We start from the raw sequence: 23,581 nt of genomic DNA, 5'->3' as shown, positions 1-23,581 counted from the left end.
ATGCATAAACGCATTAGATATTTTCTTCCAAAATATGTTTTCTCTCTTGTAGTGAATAACTGACTATTACCTTATTTTTATGATTTGATGGCAACAGTTTTAGCTCTATCCAGTGTACCTTCACACATCACCAGGAAAAAAATATTATTTGGTGGATTTAAGAGAACAAAGGTTGCAACCTCAAATAATTTCCTGAATGGAAGGAGTCAGATACAGATAGCAAAAAAAATGAAAGAAATTTCATCTCCATAACAAATTTCTTTTTCTAAGTCTCATATTTTATGCAGTATTTCTTTGGAAACAAAGACATTAAAAAAACCTGCCATTGGCTAACGTAATTGTGCACAGAGAAACAGAAAGTGGTTCTTTTTACATCTGTGCTTTTATGGGGGCTGTAAGCAAGTTTTCTGAATTAGATGTACATACTGCACATTTAGAGGGGGACATGACACATTCAGGAGATACTCTTCAAAAAACTTGCTGTAGAAGAGAAGGCTATACATGATTCATACTTCCAGCTGATTTACCACAGGAACAGCAATGAGGGTAGTAAAGGGAAAGTTGGTATTCAACACAGTTGTTCCCAACCAAATGACTACCTTAATTGTTTTATCCATTAATTATTTTGCTCTGGCTAACTTTAATGTCAGAGGAGAATATACACTTGGAGGAAATCCAGCTCACTGTACTGCAGGCACTGTCTTGGCTCCTCATCAAATGGAAAGAACAAACATTAGCAGGTCTGATTATTAACCCAGCGTTCCAAGGTCCATTGGTGCATCCCCACCACTCCTTTCAGTTTCTGCTGCCTACTTAACAAAAATACAAGATGTTTTTTGTACAGAGGCAATCTTCAGGGATCTTCAAGCAGTGGGGTAAATCTTTCAGTGCTACAAGGATTTGTTGAAACTAATTTTTGTTTTGTATTTGCAAAGTTTGAGCAAAATGCAAAATGCACAGGCTGAGATTGTTTGCAGCATCTTTGAAATACGACTTTGGACCTGCTTCGTATAAACTGGATAAAATGCTGACATATTTTAATCCCTTCTGTCCCACAGCAAGATACAAGAATTACTCCATCCCTGCCCAAACTGGATCTCCATGTTATTCCTGTGTGGCAAAAAGGGTTTACAGGCAAGGGAATTGTCATCACAGTCCTAGATGATGGACTGGAGTGGAATCACACTGACATCTATGCTAACTATGTAAGTTTGAGCATTAGAATGCTATGGAATAGATTAACCAGTTGTAAATTTGATAAACAGACACTCTTCCCTAGCTCATTTTCTGTTCTGTAAGTCAGCTCCTGCAGTACAGAGACTGAAATATTTGCCTTAGGCATGATTTGGAACCTGGTCTGTGTCAGAGGAAGCTGAATGTCACTTAGCAATGGTAGCGGGGCGGGTATTTTGTTGTTTTGTTTTTTCTTCAATAGATTTAGTTCCCAGACACATTTGTACGTAGTGGTTTAATGCTAAATTATTAAAGCTCCATGAAAAAATTATGGAATTGTTAATGGCCATCAAATTCCACCAACTTGTTTGTAAATAAAGTAAGTAAATACAAACTTCAGAAGCCATTTTGTTACACAGTTTAGAAGTGCCTTTTCTAGTTATCTGAATTAATTAAACATTTCTTTTTTTACATGTAGGACCCAAAGGCAAGTTATGATTTCAATGACAATGATCATGATCCCTTTCCTAGATATGACCCAACAAATGAAAACAAGTGAGTAACTTCCAAGTTGTCTGAAGAGAACAAAGCAGTACTGTATTAATTTGTGTGTTATAAGATAAAAGTGTGGAAATTTCTATGTATGTCTCCTCTGGCAATCATTTAATAAGAGGAAGAATTTGTGTAACAGAATCACAGGATGGTTGAGCTTGCAAGGGACTTCTGAAGGTCACCTGCTCAAGCAGGGAGGTCTAGAGCCTGTTGCTCACGATGATCCAGGTGGCTTTTGAATATTTCCAAGGAGGGAGAGGCCACAACCTCTCTGGGCGACCTGTAGCAGTGCTCAGTTGCCCTCAATGTAAAGAATCACTACTGGGTGTTCAGATGGAACTTCCTGTGTTCCAGTTTGCAGAAACATTCTCACATAACATTGATAGAAACACTGGGATTAAATTCCCAGATGAAGAACTTTATAATTGTAATCTCCCTGTGATGTCCTGAATCTGCTTGTGTCCTTTTGTGTGTGTTTGTACTGATATGTTCCTGCAAGATGAAGGCAACGATCTATTCATGTGACTCTGTGTGTTTCTGGAATGATACCTCCCAAAGCATATTTTTCCTTCAATTCTCTGCTTTGCAAGGGGAATGTAAGAAAAAAAAAAAAGTCTCCTGATGGGTCTGTCAGACCTGGTGTCATCCACTGTAGTCCAATTATGGATTTTTTTCATAAGAAAGACACCAGGAGGGACCTCCTTAGAAGCTGGTACACAAAATAAGTCCATTTCTTAAACAAATTAGGATGCCACTATTCAGTACAGATAGCAAGAAACTGATGCATTGTTTCCCTGTTTCCTATCAGACAATACAGTAGCAACATAAATCACTACATGGGGGAAAAAAAAAAAAGATCAGTCAGAGGATAAAAATCCCATGACTAAGATGTTTGAAAAATTGCATTTCTACATTGTTACAGTGTTACTTAAGAGAAAGAAGCCATTATCCTCTTGTTATGATGCCATTATCTCTTAAATCTATCTGTATTTCCTCTAATCTTTATTAATAAGAAAATGGAATTCAGCCCAGAAGCATTGAAGCATGTCATTGAATAATTATCTGTAGCATTACATAATACAACTCTCTTATCTTGACACTCATGTGAAGGCTTTCTGTACTGTGGAATTAGAACCACCCATGGCAAAAAAAAAAGATTTACATAGAAAATAGTTGTAACAAGAAAAAATTAGCAATGGGGATACTTTAAAGGCTCACTTTCTGAAATCCTAAATAAATGCAGTCATATAAAAAAAAAGTATCTCAATGTGTGATTAAAAAATACTTATATCGTATATCAGTCTGAAAACAGCTTCATTGCCCAAATTTTACACTGCTTTTGCACTCTACTAAAATACTGGTATCCACAGTGAGATTTAGGAAAGCATTTATCATCTCATTAAAATGTTCCTTTGATCATTAAGTAGGTAAAATTATATTTAATGAAGCTTATGAGAAGTAAGTATTTTTGCATCATATAGATATAATTCAAATGCTCTTCAATAACTACACTGCATTCAATTAAAGGAAGAATTTGAACAAATCAAGGTCCCTGATGAGTCTTTCTGTACAATACAACAAAGATGTTATGATTTGTTCTTTATTCTTGCTGTATTTATTCAGGCATGGGACACGGTGTGCAGGAGAAATTGCCATGCAAGCCAACAACAGAAAATGCGGAGTTGGAGTGGCCTACAACTCCAGGGTTGGAGGTAAGGAAACAAAAATAATTAGATGTCTAATAGGAATGGAAACAAGACAGATGCTGAGTGTTGTTAGAAACCATTAATCTGAAATATGAATGATTGGTCATTCTTGGAAAACATGCATCTTGCAGTATTAAAAGCTTCAAAATCCTGTCTGGCCACAGTGCTGAGTGTCACCTCCATATGACAGGATTTCTTGATTAAAGTCTGGAATTTGGTTATGAATAGATAGGTAGACTACGTAACAACAGCAGCAACAGTATAGGCAGGGATGATGATGATTATGATAATAGTAATAAAGTAAGTAATCATAATGTTAATAATATTAACTCTTATTATAATTAATAATAATAACAACAACAGTAACAACAATAATAGCAACAACTTATATTGTACCTAGAGTTAAGACTGTATCTTTTAACAAATGATGGACCAATTACTTATTATTGTTTATCCAGAGGAGGAGAGGGATTGAGTAAAGTAGGAGTATACAAAATTATACCCACCCATACTTGCAGCATATTGTTTCCATCCACACAATTACATTCAAAAGGTCATGTCAGTCAAGTTATTCAAACCGCTGTCCTTTTTGTTTCGACACGTTCCTTCTCTACTATCACCATAACTTAAATTTGAAAACAAGTAGAGTCTTGCTTGCCCATCAATCAATATTGTTGTTTTGTTTTCTTAGGTTGGTTACTCAATCTGTTAGTTGTTTATTAAATAATCATGATGCACATATCAGTTGCAAATGGTCATTTAGCTCAGAGGAAGTTATTTTTCCATTATTCCCTCTTTTTCCTTTTAAATGATGGGACGATGAGTGGCAATTGACACCCATAACTGTTGTTCCCACTATTTCAGCGTGGTGTTTTGTCAGTTCCCAGTTACTCCACTGAGCTGTCATGGATGTCATCTTTGCAGTTTGCCTTTGCCATAATGCATTATGCTGTCATGATCTGTTTAAATAAAATATCTCACTCATGATATGAAGACGTCAGATTTTCAAAGGAAGGCAAAATGGATGAAGCTGCAAAGATGTCTGAACTCCCACTGTGCCCATATTTTAAGACTCTTGCATCTACAGAGGAGGTTTTTCCACAGCTATTTGCATCTGATCTGTGCTCATTTGCAAATGCAAACTACATATCTGTGTGGGATGACTTATCTAGAAAAGGGAAATAACAGCAGGAAAAGCAGTCCAGCAATCCACATTACCCAGCAAGAAACATACACTTGGGTGGGGGAGGAGGAAGAATGGAAAAGTTGAAAGAAATTGTAAGCTGTTAGATGTGACCAGACTGATTAAGATAGGGGTGTAACAAAAATATGTTCAAAGAGCAGTGGAAGATAAGAGAAGTCTTCAAAAGATTCAGATAAATTTGGAGTTGCTAGACACTGGAAGATTTTTTTGGTGATCCAAGCTCTATGGGGTTCATTTCTCCAGAGGCTGTTTTGCTACTTTTTTTTTTTTTTTTATATATATCCATGAAATGACACACTGCACACTTCTACTTGACATTAGTTCAGGAGGACTTCCTTAAGTGTCTGTTTGCTTGTAGCTGTTGCTGTACTGGACAAATCCTGTGGTCCACAGCCAGGTACTCCTCTTTCATAGTCAGCAACATCTGCTTTAGGGAAAGAAACCCTGACATGTGGAATACCTGGTTCTCCAACCTTCAGCATCAGAGGTTGCTTTAACTTTGCCTTGAAGGGTAAAACAAAACATTCCATTATTTTGTTGCTGTTGTTGTTTTATGTGAAAGTACTGAGTTTTAACAATCCTGGGTGTTCTCACCAGTCACATCAATGCCTGGCCCAATTCTGAAAGCTTGACTAGCCTCTCCAGCACTTTGTGGCTGTAAGTACCGTAGGCTTTTCTGTGCACTGTGTGAAGAAAAATACTCTTAATGCCAGTTTTCAAAGAGACACTTCTCAGTGCCCTTTCACATTCACCTCTTGGTCCATGGAGAGCTGAGAAATGGGTATCGATCACCTCTGGAGTAAAGCAGGGTGTGTGTATTTTCATGCATACCTAACCATACCACTGTGTTATGATATTTCCATGGTGCTGCCATGGAAATTAAATGATTAAGAAGCTCCATTTTACAAAGGACTGGGCTGAGAGTTCATGCAGAGTGACGTGTTGCTAAAAATAGCCTTCTGCCAGGCAGACACATATATGTGTCTGAAATTACCTTGGGCATTGCCTGCTCTTGATTTTGTGGGACCGATGATGGGAGCAAGAATAGAAAAGAGTTTATGCAAGAGGACATAATTGGAATCTGCTTAGGGGAATATCACTGCAGTCATCAAATCCCTGAGTTACTTGAACAATCAGAGTTTTTGACAATCAGGAAGGCAAGGCAGCGATTTTTTTCCTTGAACTGTTTTCATCAGTGTGGAGTCATTGTTCTTGGGGGTATTTTCCCTTATTAAATTATTTATCTGCAGAGTTGTCTTTGTCTTTTTCTGTGGGAAGTATCTGTGCATTACTCCTCACATTCCCAGTATCTCATTATGTGTTGCAAGCTCTCACCTGGGGCTTGCAGTTGCTTTCACGCAAGCAGATCTTTCCTCACAGTGTGCTGGCTTGAGAGAATCTGGCAATTCTGAGCCAACTGAAAAAAGAGTAATCAAACCACTCTCAGTTTAAGACAATCCTGGGTAAGCGATGTTTTTAGTACCTGGGGCACAAGATATATACCTCGGTGCTTTTTCCAGCTTTGTGAGTGATAATGGAGCAGCTGTGGTTGAGCAGATTAACTCCTTTGTCTGATTTTACCACTAATGAATATGAAATAATAAAGCTCAGCTTTATCTCGGAGGTATTAGGAGTATTAAGAGGTCAGCCAATTGGGAAAAGAATTATGCTTGCAGTCTTTTTTTCCCTTGATAGCATAAAATAGAAGAACAAGACACTAAGCTGCAAGGATGAGGTTGGAGGGTTTTTGTTGGGTATTTTTGGGTAGTTTAGGGTTTTTTTTTTTAATAGAATGACAATATTTTGCCTGCTGTGCTCCCCATTTTGTAGAAAATACTAGAAAATGAGTACTTATAATTCACCAGCAATGGTGCAGCTGCTGGAGTACTAACCTGCCAAATCCAAGGGAACCCAAACATTTTTATTGCTTGTAAACACAGGCTGAATCCTGACTGCTGTGGCTCTTATACTGCTGCTGTTGCTGTAAGAGCCATGCCACAGTGGGAATTTTGCCAGATTTCTGCTTTTTCTGCTGTCCTTCAGCACTGGACAGAGGTAGCAGCCCCACTGCAGAGATGTGGCTTTGCACAGCAATGGATCCAGTGCAGATGAACCACTGCCTGCACCTGAATTTTAAGTACCACTGAGATCAGCCTTGCTCTGAAGAAGATTAGATCATGCAGCTCCTAATAAATTGTTAATGGCTAGATATCTCTGGATTGCTCACAGTAGAAAAAAAAAGGTGGCAGTAGAAAAACAGGGAGATTTTTTTTCTGTGGTGTAGATTGAAGAGCTGGTGAAAGTGCAGCATCACAGAGACAGCAAAACCTTTAATGATTGTGAGGACTTAGTGGTTCAGTCAGAACGTTCAGAACTACATCTTTGAACTAAAACTCTTAGAAGTCCTAAAGATAAAAGTAATGTTGATAAAACCTCTTTAATTTCAGTGGCATTTTAGCAGTTTGAGAAGGCTGTGTTACAGATGTAGGAAGAAGGAGGAAGAAAGAGAATGCAATGAGAAAAAGCAGGAACAGTAAGCAAGACATCATCTTCTTGGGTGTCTGTAGAAGGAGAGAAAGAAATAAACAGGAGGCTAACAAGATTTTAAGATTTATTTTTTAATGGTTGTAGAGAAACACTCAGCTCTGCAAATAAACTCTAACTGTATTGCTTTACACTGACAGGAACTGTCCTCAATATTGCTTACCTGAACAGCAGTCAGCTGTGGCTGCAGTAGTTATGGCTTAATTTTACTGGAAATGTTCAAAACAGCTAACAAAGACAAGGAGGAGGGAACAGAAAGTAAATCCAGTCTGCTTCTTTTTTTTTTCCTGTGAAGGTATACGAATGCTGGATGGAATAGTCACTGATGCTATTGAGGCCAGCTCAATCGGTTTCAATCCAGAACATGTGGATATTTACAGTGCAAGCTGGGGCCCTAACGATGATGGTAAAACTGTGGAGGGACCTGGGAGGCTGGCACAGAAGGCTTTCGAGTATGGGATAAACCAGGTACAATACTTCAGGGAAAGATAAAGCAAAAATGTGGCAGAGAAAAGAATTTTAAGATGGTTAATACCTGAGAAAAAATGAAAACAGTTTGTGCTGTCTTCGATCAAAACATATTTGAAATGGACACGGTATATTTTAATAGTACAGGTGAGAGAAATTTCCAGCCAGAAAAGGACTTTTGAGAAAACACCATTAGGGCTGTCTAAACTGGTTTTAAGTTGCTAATCTCCATAAATAAGCTTTCTTTTTGCATCCTTAATTTTGCTGCCTTTGTCTCGCCCTACACCCACCCTTTTCTGCTGCTTGTTTCCCCTGAACAGTAATCAGATTTCTGCATTGAAAGCCCATAAAATTTAACACAAAATTCCTGCTTCATGAATATTTTGCTGTGTGAAATAGTGATACATTTTAGCACCCTGCAGATGAGTTTATATTGTGCTAATTGCATTAATTTGTGCATATCGTGATCCAATTAAAATGAAAATAGTGCAAATGCATGATGGAGAGTACTGGGAAAAATATTTTTACTGGAGTTTTTTCATGTTACCCTCTTTAGATCTGTTTGGACAATAAATAGGGTGCAAACTGAGAGCTGCCATGTATTTATTAGTAAACTACTCTAGCTTTTGCCAGTGAGGTGAAAAGATATCTAAAGACAGGTACTAATAAAGAGAGGAAGACTGAATCATAGATGAGAGAAGAGAGAAATGGCTTGAAGGACAAGCAAAGAGAAAATTTTGGATAAAGGGCAATTAACATCAATAGGCAGAAGGAGAAAAGGAGAGAACAATGCAAATGCTGACAGCTGACAAAGACACTCTGAGGGAATAATGGAGACTGAGAGGAGAGAGCTGATAACAGGTTAGATACCCAAAGGTAGGCAGCAAGAGCAGAGGGAGAATTAAAGGTGAAAATTAGGCAACAAATGTTCGTTGGTCTTACTCTGAAAAACCAGGTTCTTTGGTGAAGAATGTGTCCTTTTAACAGCTTGTTTTATTTCTCCTGGGGAACAAATTAACCCATTTGCTTGTCAGGATTCCAGGATTCCTTTTGCAAAGGTCTGTCTGGTCTCCATTCTGCTTAAAGTCAGCCAGTGTTGGAACTGACAACAACTCTAATCCCTGGATCCTTCACTGCTGCTCTGGTGAAGCACCCGAGCACAGGCTCAAACTGAAGAACTGAGGAAGTGTTACTACCACTCTAAGTGAAATCAAAGCAGGTGTTGGGATACACCAGTGCTTTTCTGGACTGCAGCCTTTGGTCTCAAAGATACTACATCATTTTCTGTAGTTGTCGTGGCTTGTCCTTCCTAATTTAAAAGCTGTATCACAGAGCACATTTTACTTCTCTTTGCTTTTAATGTTTCAAGTGCTGAAAATGTCTTAGCATTTGCATAAATAATTTCAAATCTCACCCGAATGGAGTGCTAAAAAAAAAATTGTATTTCAGCTACTGTGGAATATTAAATGTGCATATATTAATAATGAACAACATAAGAAATTTTGCTTGTCACACAAAACATATTTTTTTCCTCTGAAAAATTAGTAGAGCTTAAGACTGGATAGTGATGTGTGTTACATGGTTATGCCTGGAGGCTGGAGATTCTGACCCACAGATCTGTGACAGAAGGGAGGGTTTTAAATGTGTCCGTCATTCATGCCCCTAACCCATACCTCTGTGAGTACAGGAAAGGCAAGGGAAATAAACCCTGATAAACTTGCCTATTCTTAGAAGAAAGAAGGGGGTTTTTTATAGAAATGGTGAGGACCAAACAGCAGCATGTGGAAAAATTTACACCATTGAACACAGACTCTGTTTTTAACTTGAAAACCTGAGGAAAATTGCTGTATCTGGAACACTAAACCTAGGCCAGCCAGACTGAGAGATGGGCTGTAAGGTGAGCTGTGGGATATTTCAAACAGCTGCTTTCTTCTGTCTGTGTCTTCCACAGTGCTTCTGGAAATTTCTCCTCTTCTATGTTTGCTATATGAGGCTTTTTGGGGAAAGGAATTGTTAAGGATACATTGTGAGGTCTGAAATCGCTTTGATAACCACTCATTTCTTTTTTTTTTCTTTTTTTTAGGGCCGAAATGGGAAAGGCTCCATTTTCGTGTGGGCTTCAGGGAATGGAGGTCGTCAGGGTGACAACTGTGACTGTGATGGTTACACTGATAGCATCTACACCATCTCCATTAGCAGTGCTTCTCAACAAGGGCTTTCTCCCTGGTATGCAGAGAAGTGCTCTTCAACTCTGGCCACAGCATACAGCAGCGGGGATTATACTGACCAAAGAATTGTAAGTTGCTTTTACAGGTTTCAGAACAAATAGAAAGGTATGATATATGCGAATAATAAATGAAACCTCTTAAATGCTTGGCTTTGAGTGCCTGCTTTATGTTGTGTGTTATGTGCTTAAGTGCTTTTGTCTGGAAACTTTAAGGGATTTGTAATCCTGTATTCTTCTATCTAAAAACAAAATAATTGTGTTGATGCAGTTAAATCAACATGCTGAATTTGTCTGTGGTTTGTGAGTGCTCTTTGTGTATGAAAGCAGTCTCTGCATGGTTTGATATGGTCTCATTCTTCAGAAAAGGGCAAATGAAGAGAGATCTAGAGTAAAAAGAAAACCTGTGATGTCAAGGCCTCTGTTATACCTTGCCATTACCTTCCAAATCTCCCAAACTCAGAAAGCAGGCATACCAGTCTGTGTGCCTTCCTGTGTGCCTGAGGAAAATTGCTGTGGCACAATAATGCTGAAATACCTGTAATTGCTGTCCAGCCCTGGTGGATGCTAATTTTACAATACACTGCACTGATGTGGATTAAAACAGTGTCATTCCGTGTTAGCCAGGGGATGAGTCCTTACTAAGTGGCTTCTCTTTATAGTCAAGATTTAGATACATGGGCTGATGAGTTTGGTGTTTAATTTCCAAATACAGCACATGTTTCATTGCAAATTATAGTTCTTCTGCTGAAGAGGGAGCAGAACACCAATACTAATCCTATGAGTAATTTCCTAGTAAGCAGTAATTTTGAATGTTCTAGGCCCAACACAATGATCTGTTTTCATGATTCACCAGTAAGCCTGAAATACTTATTGTGAAACCTTAGACTAAAATAAGATTTCAGTGTGGGAGTATTTGGTTCCAACACAAAACGTTTTGATACAAAAATTATAGTTGAAGTAAAAAGAGTGGATTGAAGTATGAACAGATTTAAACACTCATCACTTTTTCTGCTGGTGAGGAGTGTATTAATACGCACCAAGTAAAGGACACATGTTTGTGAGTATGGATGTGACTGTATTTACACCTGTTTGTTCATGCAATCTGGGTTTTTTTTTTCCTTTATTTTATTTTCTATCAGACAAGCGTTGATCTTCACAATGAATGTACAGAAACTCACACTGGGACCTCTGCATCTGCACCTCTGGCAGCAGGAATTTTTGCTCTAGCACTGGAAGCAAAGTAAGACATCACACAATTACCTTTGTAACTCCTCTCTCTCAGTCATCTCACCACCTTCCCCAAAACGCCTGTTTTAAGTGGCACCACCTCATGCTGCATCTCCACTTTTTGTCAGTCAGACTTGGTCAGGCTGATGACAAAAAATAAGCAGCTGTTCACCCCAACTCCTTCCTAGAAGAGCAAAACAAATGTGAGTAACTCATGATGACTGAGGAATATTTTGTGTATTGGCAACAGGTTTTACTGATTTCTGGTCAAATGCACTTAAAATTGAGGGTGCACACGGATTCAGGAGAATGTGATTTGAAGACAACAGGCTGCAGGAGTTTAAACTAAGCCTCAGCCAACTCAGAAAAGATTTTCTGCCAATGATGAGGCATAAAAGGGAAGGTGCCCAAGCTTATCTGTCAGAGCAGGCAGGGAGCAGCCGGGTTCAGATCCTATAGGGCAGGTAGTCAGAGTTTAGGACTTGGGAAAGGTAAGAAAGGACAGGACAATGGCTTTTTCACAGAAAGCATTTTAGGCAGTAGTGCATAGGTTTAATAACTTGGATGGTGTGGATTCAGCTCCATTTTCTTCTGCACACCCCTTTGGTGACACGAGTGAAGACTCTTAGATAATTTAAAGGGTAGACTAAATCACAGACGGAATCAAATACTCAGTTTTCAATGTCTAGGTCCTACAAAGACTGGTGGGAAATTCTAGTGTAGCTAGCTAACTTTAAATGCCTGACTAGTTTTGGAGGATTGGACTCTACTCTTGCTGGAGACCTGTTCTTCATGGACACAGAAATCTTGTCTGCTTGGAGAAGTATTGTGAGGATAACTGGAACATGATATGTGTTTTAAAACAGTGGGATGCCATACACATTTGAAGTGTGTTCTGTTTCAGTCTAATAATTGATAGAAAATGGTAGATAGCCTTGAAGAAACTAACCAGGCACATTTTCTCAACAGCCCAGATCTAACGTGGAGGGATATGCAGCACTTGGTGGTGTGGACCTCAGAATATGATCCACTGGCTGGAAATCCAGGATGGAAAAAAAATGGAGCAGGACTGATGGTCAACAGCCGATTTGGGTTTGGGCTACTCAACGCCAATGCATTGGTGGATTTAGCTGATCCCAAGAGATGGAAAAGTGTACCAGAAAAGAGAGAGTGTATTGTCAAAGACAAGAGCTTTGAACCCAGGTAAGGGTTTGCATCAGCAGTTACCAAGCTGGTGTCTATTGTAATAAAGCCTGAAGAATCATTCACAGATTGCTCTGAACGAGACTAAGGGACTTCTTTTGATTCATTTAGTTTTGCTTAACTGTATTCCCGAGAGGCAGGCAACCAGCATTTGCTTCTTGGTTTGTTTTTTTTAATGTAAGACTGATGGAAATTACTAGCATGAAGTCTTAACAAAGACTAAGATTATTACGTCTGCTTGTGCAGACTGTGTATGAAAGGATGATACCCTGAGGCTGAGCCCAATCAGCAAAGCTGTGAATTTCTAGACAACCATCAGAAGACAGATAAAAAGATACTGATGTCTCACAAGAATTAAAAATATATATATATCTGTAATGGGTCTTAGCAATTATTCTCTTGTGACAGGCTTGTATATGTTGAAATCAAGGTGATATATTGAGTCATGTCTGTAGCATTTCTCTTATGAAACACAAGTGTCTCAAAGGCTCACTGAAAAGTCTTACCAGCCACATGCCCACAGAATAGTGGGCCTGAACAGACAGATTAATTATCATTAGTCACTGAGCTGATTAATCAATAAAGATATCTAGACTCTTTTTGTCTCCACATGTTCACATGTGGATACTTATCCAGAAAAAATTATCTACTTCAAAGGCTGAAATTATACCATGTGAATGCACCAAAGGTCTGTCTGCAGAAATATATTGCAGTGTTTTGAAGTCACTGCTTGCTTACCTTATTAATTATGCTATTTTACCATCAAATTGGTTTTATGGGCTCTGTCTTTTTCACAGAATGTTGACCCACTACTGATGTATGCCATACTTGCTGTTTATGTATTTTTATTGCAGTCCTGTACATTACATTATAGAAAAAAAGATCCTATGATCCTGAGTTAAGAATTATTTATGTGGAGAGTTAGATACCCATTTTCTTCAGAAGTAATGGGAATTGTGCAGAGAAAGCTATGCAGAGTCTCTCTCTGCACAGATCATGAACAGAAGACATTACCTTTTTTTTTTGTTGAGCTGGCATTGACTCTTCCTTTCTTATCATTCTGACACGGCTGTTAAACGTGTCATTCACACATCATGACCCAGAATCAAAAGTTCCAGTGAGTAACCAAAGAAATACTGCAATTTTAACAGATTATTAAGAGCAAATGAAGAAGTCATCATTGAAATTCCCACAAAAGCCTGTGAGGGTCAAGAGAACTCCATTGCATCTCTGGAGCACGTGCAGCTCGAGGCAACAATTGAGTATTCCCGAAGAGGTGATCTTCATGTCACTCTGGTTTCTCCATCAGGTGAGGGAGGCAAAGACACACTTTCTTTGTGTTACTGTAGTGTGTAACATTTACTTCATGATAAAAATGTGGTTTTCAGTGCTTAAAGAGAGCTAAATATATTATTGGACAAATCCAATGTGAGGATAAAGCACCCTGGGAACTATAGAGACCCATCTTCAACCTTCACCCATTCTGGGTTATTTTTTTGAAAAGAGGTTTGAAAATCATACTTCAAAAAATGAAGACACAGAACGTTTTCACAGAGGCAACAGGACCTATGAAAACTCAGGGTTCCTGGCAGACAACAAATTATAGATCAATAATTCTTATCAGACTTCCTGTAATTTAGCAGACTAATGGGAAACGAGGGATATCTGATTCCTTAGGTTTCATTTCATGCATCTTCCCATTGGTGTATTAAAAAAACCCAAAGTGTTTCTGTTAGGCATCTTAGTACAGCTATACTAAATGAGCTAGAATATGGCAAGCTGTCTTGACAATGCCCTGAAAAAACACAATAAGACAAAAAAAAAAAAGACTTAGCATAAACAACTAAGAGTAAAGTCTGTTAAATCAACTGGTATTAATAGGAAAAAAAAGACAAACTTTCAGATATGAATTTGAACATCAGGCTGATCTAATTTTTCTATTTATAGGTAGCAGTCATCAAGTACTGCTGCCTCCACTGCAGTATCATTTTGCTTTCATGGTTAAATTGCTTTTCCCTTGTTCCTTGCTGCTTTTATACTTTCCTGCAACACATTAGTAGCAAATGTATGTCATTCCTTTTCTATATTTATGGTGTTACCTTTAAATATATTTGTAAATTGTGACAAGGCTCCTTGGGGCTTCACTTTTCCTTATTAAGTAAATATTGCTCCCTTGTTTTTTCCTTAAATGCAAACAAGCCAAACAAATTTCCTCCTAAGAAGTAGAATCTCTTTTGCTGCAGAACTGCTTTGTGAGCTGCAGCATTTTTTTAATAATAACAATGCAAATGCTTTTCACACTGTCAAAGGACGAGGCTGTAAAAATTTACATCCACTCGCCAAAAAAAACCCCAAACCAGTGATGAAATCACGATAAGGCCGTGGTTTCATAATACTGCATGAGCTGGTCTGCCTTCAAAACTTCCATTTCAGAAGTTTCTTGAGCAGCTCATCGGTGGAAAAGACTGGTTGTGCCTGACACCTTCTCCTTATGCTTCTTTTATGTGTATTCACTACCTTTTTGTGCTAGAACACTGAACAAGATGTACCTTCTTGGTGTGACCTAACAGCTAGTGTGCTCCTAAATACTGCTGTAAAAATAATTACAGGAGCCACTGCTAAAGGAGCCGCTGCTGAATAGTGTATTTTCCAGGTCACCTCTGCTCCAGGCAGTGTGCAAGCTGAGAAATGTGAAAATCTGGGAGCAGGCAGTGTATGGACAGTCACAGGGTTTATCTTGCACCCACACAGGGACCAGCACTGTCTTACTGGCTGAGAGAGAGAGAGACAAATCTCCCAATGGCTTCAAGAACTGGGACTTCATGTCTGTCCACACATGGGGGGAAAATCCAACAGGCACCTGGATTTTAAGAATTACTGATATGGTAAGTATGCCTGTATGCTAAGTAGCTGTGTTTGGGAGCTAACACAGATAAAATGATCACTCATCACTACAAAGCATGTTGAACAATGAGCCTGCTCATTAAGCAAGCTAAATGAAGGGGTATTTAAGATACCCAGCTGGGCTGAAGATTAAAGAAGAAAAATAAGAGTCACATTTTCGTGTTCTTTACCTAAATTCAAAGCACCTCTCTCACGTCATTGACATGTACCTGTCAAAAAAATTTCATGCCTGTGTTTTTCAGACATACATCACTGAAACGAATCACTTAATAAAGTTTTCTTTATTAGTGGAGATTCATGGAGAGAAATAAGCAATCAAATTACATATGGTTAACTGGAAATTTTTTCTGCAGAAAAGAACACAGCTTAGATCTAGGCTTCTCATGGTCCATGTGCAGTTTTCATTAACTGAAAACATTTTGAATTAATGATTTTTGGGGGGATCTCAGTGACCTATTCTGATGTATACATTTCCCTAATTTCTCTCTGAGAATACTTACTGCTGAACAATGTTTAAGGATTAAAGCCAACTAGTTTACAGATACAAAATAAATCAGTTTACTAAAGCCACCTGGGGATATGGATTACAACAGCAAGACACCAGAATTAAGTTGCTTGGTAGGCAGCTGAAAAATAATTCCCTTCGAAGAGAGGGTGATCAAGCTCACTCATCTCATTGAAGTTGTCTGTTAATAAGCTTGTCCTTAGGGGTCAGATCTTGCCAGAAACTGAAAGCTTCCTGTTAGACACTGAGACTCCAGCCCCTGCTGGCATCAAATTGTAAACAGGAGGGTATTGCCAAGAGCTGAGCAGATGGATACAGCACTAGGAGTAAATATTACTATCAGCAGTCTAGTTTTAATGCTGCAGGCTTATAGATAATCCCATGGTTACAGATACCCTGCTCTTTGAAAGCATTTTTGTGGAACAAAGTTAAGAGAATTTCATTTGTAAATTAGCTCTCATTTCAGGTGAAAGCTTCCTGAAACTTACAATAAAGCAAGATTTTTGTCCTCAAGACACGATACACTCTTTCCTCACCCTGTTGGTTTTTGTGTTTTCTGTACTTGTCCCTTCCACTTTCTACTTCTGAAATACTGCCACCAAAATTTATAAATAAACATTTGCTGCCCTCTTCCACACACTGCATTTCAGATTGCTGTTGTACACCACGTAATAGTAAAGAATAGTATTTCACATTATCATTTCTAATGGTAATTTTAATAAGGAAATTACCAAGGAATGGCCTAGTGAACAAATTCTATAATGCAAAATACTACTTCAGTAACTTCTAGCATTATGACAAAATTCCACTGATGCTTACACAATGAATTAATAATTATATTACATCCAAATGTGAATATTTGGAGCGGTTAAGCTATTGTATTAAATCCCATATTCTGATATACTCTGTCTCCACTAAATCTGGGGCTCTTGTGCTTATGAATCACACTCTATAGGTAGGTATTGAAAGCCTGATAATTTGTTTTGGGCGCTTCTGTGTACTTCGCATTCAAGTGGCTTTTTTCATCTTTTATGTCCTGAGAACCTATTCTGATGCCACGCTTGTTTTTCAGTCCAGACGAATACAAAACGAGGGAAGGATTGTAAACTGGAAATTGATTTTGCATGGCACTGCTACCCAGCCTGAACACATGAAGCAGCCACGTGTGTATACATCCTACAATGCTGTGCAGAATGACAGACGAGGAGTGGAGAAGATGACGGATCTTGTAGAGGTAGAGTTATATTACATTTATTCCTTACCTGTTTTTCAGTTTATAAGAAAATTGTTGGGGTTTTTTTTGCCTAGTAAGAAGACACATATTCATTTTGTATTAATTTTATCTAACCCCTGATTGGTTTTGAGTGTATATTGTAATTTTGCTCATGTCGACAACTGGTATTTTTATTAGTCTCTGTTTTCAAATTGCAAAATATAAGGGGTTTAGGATGATAACAGGAAATTGCCCCTAAAGCAAGGAACTCTATGGCCAATGCAGTTTCGTGGTAGAAGGAGGGAGGAAGACACCTCTGACAGACACACAAAATTTATGTAATTCTACCGAGAACAAGTGTCACATCCCAAAGGAACTGTGCCTGCTGGAGTGTTTCCAGGGAGTTTGAAAGGAATTTCAGGAACAAAGAGCTTGACAAAAGTCAGGGACTCATTAATTCAAAAGGTTTGGCTCGGTGGATCTGTTGCTGCCAGATCCTTTATCACCCCCTGTTTACCCTGCAGATAACAGTGCTCTAAAAATACAAGGCAGAGTGACCCTGGGTTTCAGGATGCAGAGGATGGTAGTAATGTACAATTTCATAGTGCTTGATTACGTCAACAGCTTCAGAAAATAATCCCATCACATCAAATTGTCTCCCCATTAAGTAATTAGGACATCCATAAAGCACAGAGAGTTTAACCTTCCTCAGACAGGTTATGAAAGGTGGGCGTGATAACAGTCTATAAATCCATTACATAAATATCCACAGGTCTGGCAGCCACAGGCAAGAAAAAAAAATTGGAAAAATGTAAAAGTGGATTCAACAGGTTCTGTAGGAGAAAATGGGTGGACATGGTAAAAAATACATGAAGAAAAAATGAGTGTTCAGTTAGAAATACAGTTCTAGGTTAAATGAGGAAGCTCTGCAGGCATATACTAGCAATGAAACAAGATCATGCCTCTCACCAACTGCTCTGTGGATCTGTGTTTGGGATTGGTCTTCCAAGGTCTCCTAGATATGTGTTATGGCCACCCGTTAGCCATACTTCACTGTCTTTTCCTCAGGTGAGATCATCTACAGAGAAGGATGGAAACAGTGGTTCAGCCCTTTTCCTAAGCGGACAAGGCACAATCAGAGCAGCCATCACCACTGCATATATGTTTCCTTCATTTAGACTGCTGTGTCCTGTGGCACAACCAGAAATGTCTCCTAAGACTGGGACAAATACTGGTATAAAATGACGTGTTGTATCCAGCCAATGTGGAATCTGAATTTATAACTGCCGATATTGTGGGGGGATTTCATATTTTATACAGTATAGTCCATTTGATAGTTTGTTTTGGTTGATAATGGTCTGGTTGTTTTCTAGATGCCCAAGTGGCTCCTTGAATGATACAATAACATTTGCCCACACATAGATGGAGATCACCAACCAGAGCAAACACTAATCCAGTCAGTCTTTCATTGACGCCTGATCTTTTTTCATGCTAATCTGTGTTCTAGGACCACACAACACTGGAGAGCCTGAGTGAAAAACCCAAGGCCACAGAAGACACCAGCACCAGCAGTGACAAAGCAGAAGATAAAATCCCATCAGAGGCCATGCTGCATTTGCTGCAAAGTGCTTTTAGCAGACAGATGGATCAGAAGCAACTGCCAAAGAAGACTGCAAGTGAGAAGTTAAATATTCCATACGAACACTTCTACCAAGCCCTCAAAAAATTGAACAAGCCCTCCCAGTTGAGAGGCTCAGAAGAAAGTCTGTACAGTGACTACGTTGATCTTTTTTACAATGCCAAACCTTACAAGCATAGAGATGATAGACTGCTGCAAGCGTTGGTTGATATCATAAATGAAGGAAATTAACTGTAGGGTATGGCACTGAGTTGGAAATATTCGTTCTCCCCACCTGTAGTTTTTTTTCCAAAGTCTGTGTATGCTCTAGTTGTGTGACTGCTGCTTTGATTGCTTCATATTTAATACAAATATCAAGGAAGGAAAAAAACGGGTGTGAGGGGATAAGGCAGGAAAATTACACTTTTTAGTATTATCTTTTTTCAAAGCCTTTCTTCAGAGTAGATTTGCCCCCTCAGGCATGAAATGCAATAGTACTCCCCTGAAAACCCTAATACTCTATTTTAAACAATTTTCACATTACTTATTCTTCCACCCTCTTCACTTAAGCATGCAGTAGGATTCAAAACCTGAATCATTAAGCAGTTTTGAACCAAACTGCCAAAGCTATGGGGATATATTCTCATCCATGGATTTGTCGTGAATATTGCAGTCTCTGTTATATTTGTCATTTTTCCGATTTAATACTTGCAGCCAGTACTGCTTCTGTCACAGGTGTTTTGTTCCTTCTCCAAACAATGCTCCCTCACCCTTCTGTTCTCCTGTAAAGGAACATCTGGGAGGCTGGGGTTGGACTGGGGCATCACTGAACGCTGATGAAGTTATTCACAATTTAGACTACAGACAGACACACACTAATAAAAAAGAGCCCCCAGCAAGGCATCCCACACCATGGGATGGCATTCTCTCCACCTGGCTTGGACCTACCTAAGTGAAGTGCCTGAAATATGAGCCTGGTCTTTCTAGGCCGTATGTGTTTAATGAGGACAAAGTCTCCTAGAGAGGGCACTTCAGAGCACTTGGCTTTCTTTCCACCGGTTATGAATCACCTGACAGAGTACTGATCTACTTGTGTTAATTGTATGAGCTTTGGGCTCCAACCTCTTACCTGTGGAGCCTCAGTTAGGTCTCTAAAGTAGTATAGCTGCCCTTCTGAGAGGCCTACATCTGCAAGTAGTTAGGCCAAGTAGAACAGAAAGGGGAGCTGTTGCAGAAAAGTCCACCAAAAACTGTAAAATTCCCAAAACATCTAGGAAGAAAAGGCAAAATTGTTCAAGATTTAAAAAAAAAATACTGTAATAAGGGTGGGCATGGAATGTGGAGTGGAAGGATGAGGATGAGGCAGAGGTGGCTGTCAGAAAGCAACTAGGGTGAGCAACACCCTAACATTAGCAGTTTTCCATACATACCTCTTTAAAGAGAGCCAAAATGATATATTATTTTGCTTCTAAGGATTGGGGAAAAAAAAAAAAAAAAGCCATGTTGGATGCTCAGAAAAGCTAGGGGATCTAGAACAAGGAAATGAAGATTCCCAGGGGATAGTTAGCTCATTGAAGTGCTAAAGAAAATTGAAAAAATTGCTGACTGCTTTTCACTTTTCTTCCTCTTGTTTACTGTTGAAATGTGTTTTGCAGATGCTCTAGAAATATTTGATTAGATTCTCCTTCACTGTCTATTCCTTAAAATGATGCAAGAGTCTCTAAGACAGGAATTTTACACTTTGCTAACAATCTATCAGTTCAAATAAAATTTTTTCTCACTTCACACTAAATTCTGTAATTTAAAGGTAAATCTATTTTCTGTAACTAATTAAGTCTTCTGTGTAAAAAAGGACTTCTCTAAAGACAACCTTGAAAATTGTCTTACCAAATGTAAGATTTAAAAATCATTCTTTGTGGTGGCTTTATGCCTTTCTTGGGCTTAGTCTGCCTTTTTGCCAATTGTAAGAATTCTTCAATATTTTTCTAGCCAATAGTTGAAGGATAACATCTCTATTATTGAATGTCTCTTGTATTGAATCCTTCCCTGTCTACTAAGAAATTTGCTTAGGAAGAGAAGTCATTAAAAAAAAAAAAAAAGATCCCTGCAAGTGGTGCAGATCAGAAAGCTCTGCCTTTGCTGTCCTTTCCACACAAAAGCTTTCTGGCAATGCATAACTAATGAACAAGCAAACCATGAAAATTTCTAACTGCTGCTATTACAGAATGAGAGCACTTACTTTCGCTAATGTTTAATTTTCAGAATAGACTCATCTGATGAGGTAAGGGCCACTTTTAGTCCCGTGCTAAGAGGCTGGTTCCCTCAGATGACAACAAATGTAGGCAGTCCTCATTCAGGTATGTTACAGTGAGGAAAGTACTAACAACACTCCATCAGGCCTTGAAAGAAATTTTCAGGTTAAAAGGGTGGGAAACAAAAGACCCTCCTTTGTTTTAAGATCCATTCCTATGCTGTAGCCAAAGTTTCAACAGAGGACAAGTTTAAAATCTCTCTTTTGAATGTTTCCAACCCAGATCAGCTTGTACAGGAGTAAATTATTTTTATCGTTAGTCCTTCCTTGGTGCCTGTGTGGGTTTTGTGAAAAATGTAAAAGTTGAAAAAAAAAAAGTTTTCTCTCAGAATTTTAAATTATATTTTCTTTACAAGTATTTATAATATAGCAAAGATTTTATTGAACAGACAGAATTTTAAAAGGCATAATAAATTATATTGAAGAACCAGATTTTTTCTTGAGAAAGAGACAATTTCATCCAATAAAGGTATTTTTTAAAAGGCATGTTACAACAGCAACTGCAACATGTATGTGATGTGATGTTAAAATTTGTCTACTAGTAGCATAATACAATGTGTTAGCAGAGCTCAGTGTGTGGTCTTAACATTTGTGAAGAAAACAGTAAGATAAAGTCAAGCTATTGAATTAAAAGAAATGGGAAATTGAGTTTAGAATGAAAAATAATGTCTTGGGGAAATAACCAGGGGTTGGGTGGAAAAAAATGTGAAATGTATCAAAAATGAGGGCTTTCAAGGGATTTCTTCACCAGTAACACTCACTTGTTCCCTTCTCACAGCTGCAGCAAGTAAGATTTGAAGTGGACATCACCGACAGTAGCAGTTTCTGTAATTCAGACAGTTAAAAAGATTCTGCCTATCTAATACACAGATGCACTAAAACGCAATAACGGAGCAGAAAGAGTCAGGGAGTGAAGGTAAACACATGGGTCGTCACTTCCTTGCATGAAAACAGTTGAAATATGTGTTGTTCCCTCTAGCACTACTCACGTTTCAAGCCAGCAGAGAAACAAGCCCTTACACCCCTATACACCGGAAATAGTGTAACCAACTACCTCTCAATTACAAAATCTGCTTGTCAAATGCCCTAAGGATAATTAAAACACTTTAAATGTGCTTTCAATGGATGCATTCCCATAGCAGAAATACTTATAGTAAATGTACATAGAAAATGGATTTCTGAAGCAGCATTAAAAAAAAAAAAGAGGGAAATCTCAGTCTAAATTAGAGCAAACTACCTAGCTTCCACACTAAACAATGGTTTTTTCTCTCAGGTTGGCTGGGTTTTGAAATGCTGCATTTGAACTGTCTACCTTCATCCTCTTTGAGTTATCCACGCAGAGTTTCTGGTTAATCCCATCTTGTAACTCCAAAATTGTTAATTCAGTTTTCAAATGAAGCATCCTTTTTCTGACTTCTCCCTCTCCTCTTCACTCTGAAAACAATCATAAGCATTTTCAGTAAATAGAAGGCTACTTTAAGAGAGAAAAGAGGGGGTCTTACAAATAAAATGCTAGCTCTAATATTTATTATTGCATTATCTTAGTGTCAGAGATTAAAAGAGGACGTGGTCTGTTTGTTAAAAGAGTACATTCAAGGGTCGGGGAAACACCTGATTGTTGCTTTTTTCGTGTGCAGATTACACAGTGACAATCACAATTAACTCATTGTGCATCAGAGCAACAAGAACTGTAATGTCCCTGAGAGTCGCCTTCTGCAACATTAAGCCAGCCTCTGCCACTGCAGTTTTCCAAACATTACAAACCTAAGGAAAGTTGGCATCTGAGTTAGTTCATCTCTGAAAATAATTATAGATGAAAAAATACAGGGAAAAAAAAGAGATTTATTATACAAGACAGAGTACCTGCACAGCCTAAACCCTTTCTGTTTGATCAAGTATTTAGTTTCGAGAAGTCTATTTTCAAAGCTCTGAGGAGCCATTCCGTTTGCAAGAGTGTTTTAGAAAACTCTAGAAATGTGTATTTCGTTTGGAATCAATTGACTATCTAATATTTCTAACTGCAGACTGAAAAGGTTCAAACTTCAACCTCACTAGGCACTAATAAAGATAATTTCTGTAAACATTCTTCTATTTAATTACACAAGTACCCATTAAAAAATATCACTTCTCCTACTGCAATTTGTGAAAATATTGTAACCAGAAAGAAGGAGAAATTTTACTTCCAGCAATGCAGTAAATGCCTACTGGAAAAAAAACCAGATCTAATATGTTCCAAGTTCCACTAAGATACCAGAGAAAAATAAATAGATAATATGCGAAAATGAGTGGTTATCAGGAAAATATATCTTAATGGTTGTATCATTTCAGCTATTTGACTGCCTCAAATCAAATGTAGCTAAGCATATACCTCTTTCTTTCTGATGTCACATTCTTTCCCTAAAACAAATGAATTGGTTGCTGTTGCATGTAGCACTTTGTTTGACTACGGTCACATTATCAGCCAATGTTTCAAACCATAAACATGCAGCATAATGCAGTGCCATATATTCTGATAAGGAAATGCACTTAGGACCAGGGACGTGCAGCTCTGGGTGTGCTGCTGCACGAAGGGCTCATGTGAAACAGATCTATAAAGACTGGACAAAGAGGAGAGCCCTATGCCAGCCCCATTAGACACAGAGAATAAATCCCCTCTTCAGAATAATGATGGAGCAATGCAGAGCGTCACAAACATCCAGGATGTCAAGACAAAGTTCAGTTTCACA

General features: G+C 38.4%; 1 protein-coding gene across 1 annotated transcript in view; it reads left to right on the top strand.

The window, feature by feature from the left end:
* Positions 1-21,503, top strand: part of PCSK1 (proprotein convertase subtilisin/kexin type 1) — a 28,028-nt gene extending 6,525 nt beyond the window's left edge. The window contains exons 4-14 of the mRNA XM_039567597.1: positions 1,059-1,205; positions 1,652-1,728; positions 3,349-3,437; positions 7,475-7,647; positions 9,731-9,943; positions 11,014-11,114; positions 12,071-12,304; positions 13,456-13,613; positions 15,056-15,189; positions 16,786-16,947; positions 18,434-21,503. Of these exons, the coding sequence (XP_039423531.1) occupies positions 1,059-1,205; positions 1,652-1,728; positions 3,349-3,437; positions 7,475-7,647; positions 9,731-9,943; positions 11,014-11,114; positions 12,071-12,304; positions 13,456-13,613; positions 15,056-15,189; positions 16,786-16,947; positions 18,434-18,796 (1,851 nt within the window). The 3' untranslated portion in view covers positions 18,797-21,503. The remainder of the gene's footprint in view (positions 1-1,058; positions 1,206-1,651; positions 1,729-3,348; positions 3,438-7,474; positions 7,648-9,730; positions 9,944-11,013; positions 11,115-12,070; positions 12,305-13,455; positions 13,614-15,055; positions 15,190-16,785; positions 16,948-18,433) is intronic.
* The last annotated feature ends 2,078 nt before the right edge of the window (positions 21,504-23,581 follow it).

The sequence above is a fragment of the Corvus cornix genome, chromosome Z (genome assembly GCF_000738735.6).
Source record: "Corvus cornix cornix isolate S_Up_H32 chromosome Z, ASM73873v5, whole genome shotgun sequence".
NCBI lineage: Eukaryota > Metazoa > Chordata > Aves > Passeriformes > Corvidae > Corvus > Corvus cornix.
Note: the sequence above shows the minus strand (reverse complement) of the source record. Positions and strands in the feature narration are given on the sequence as shown.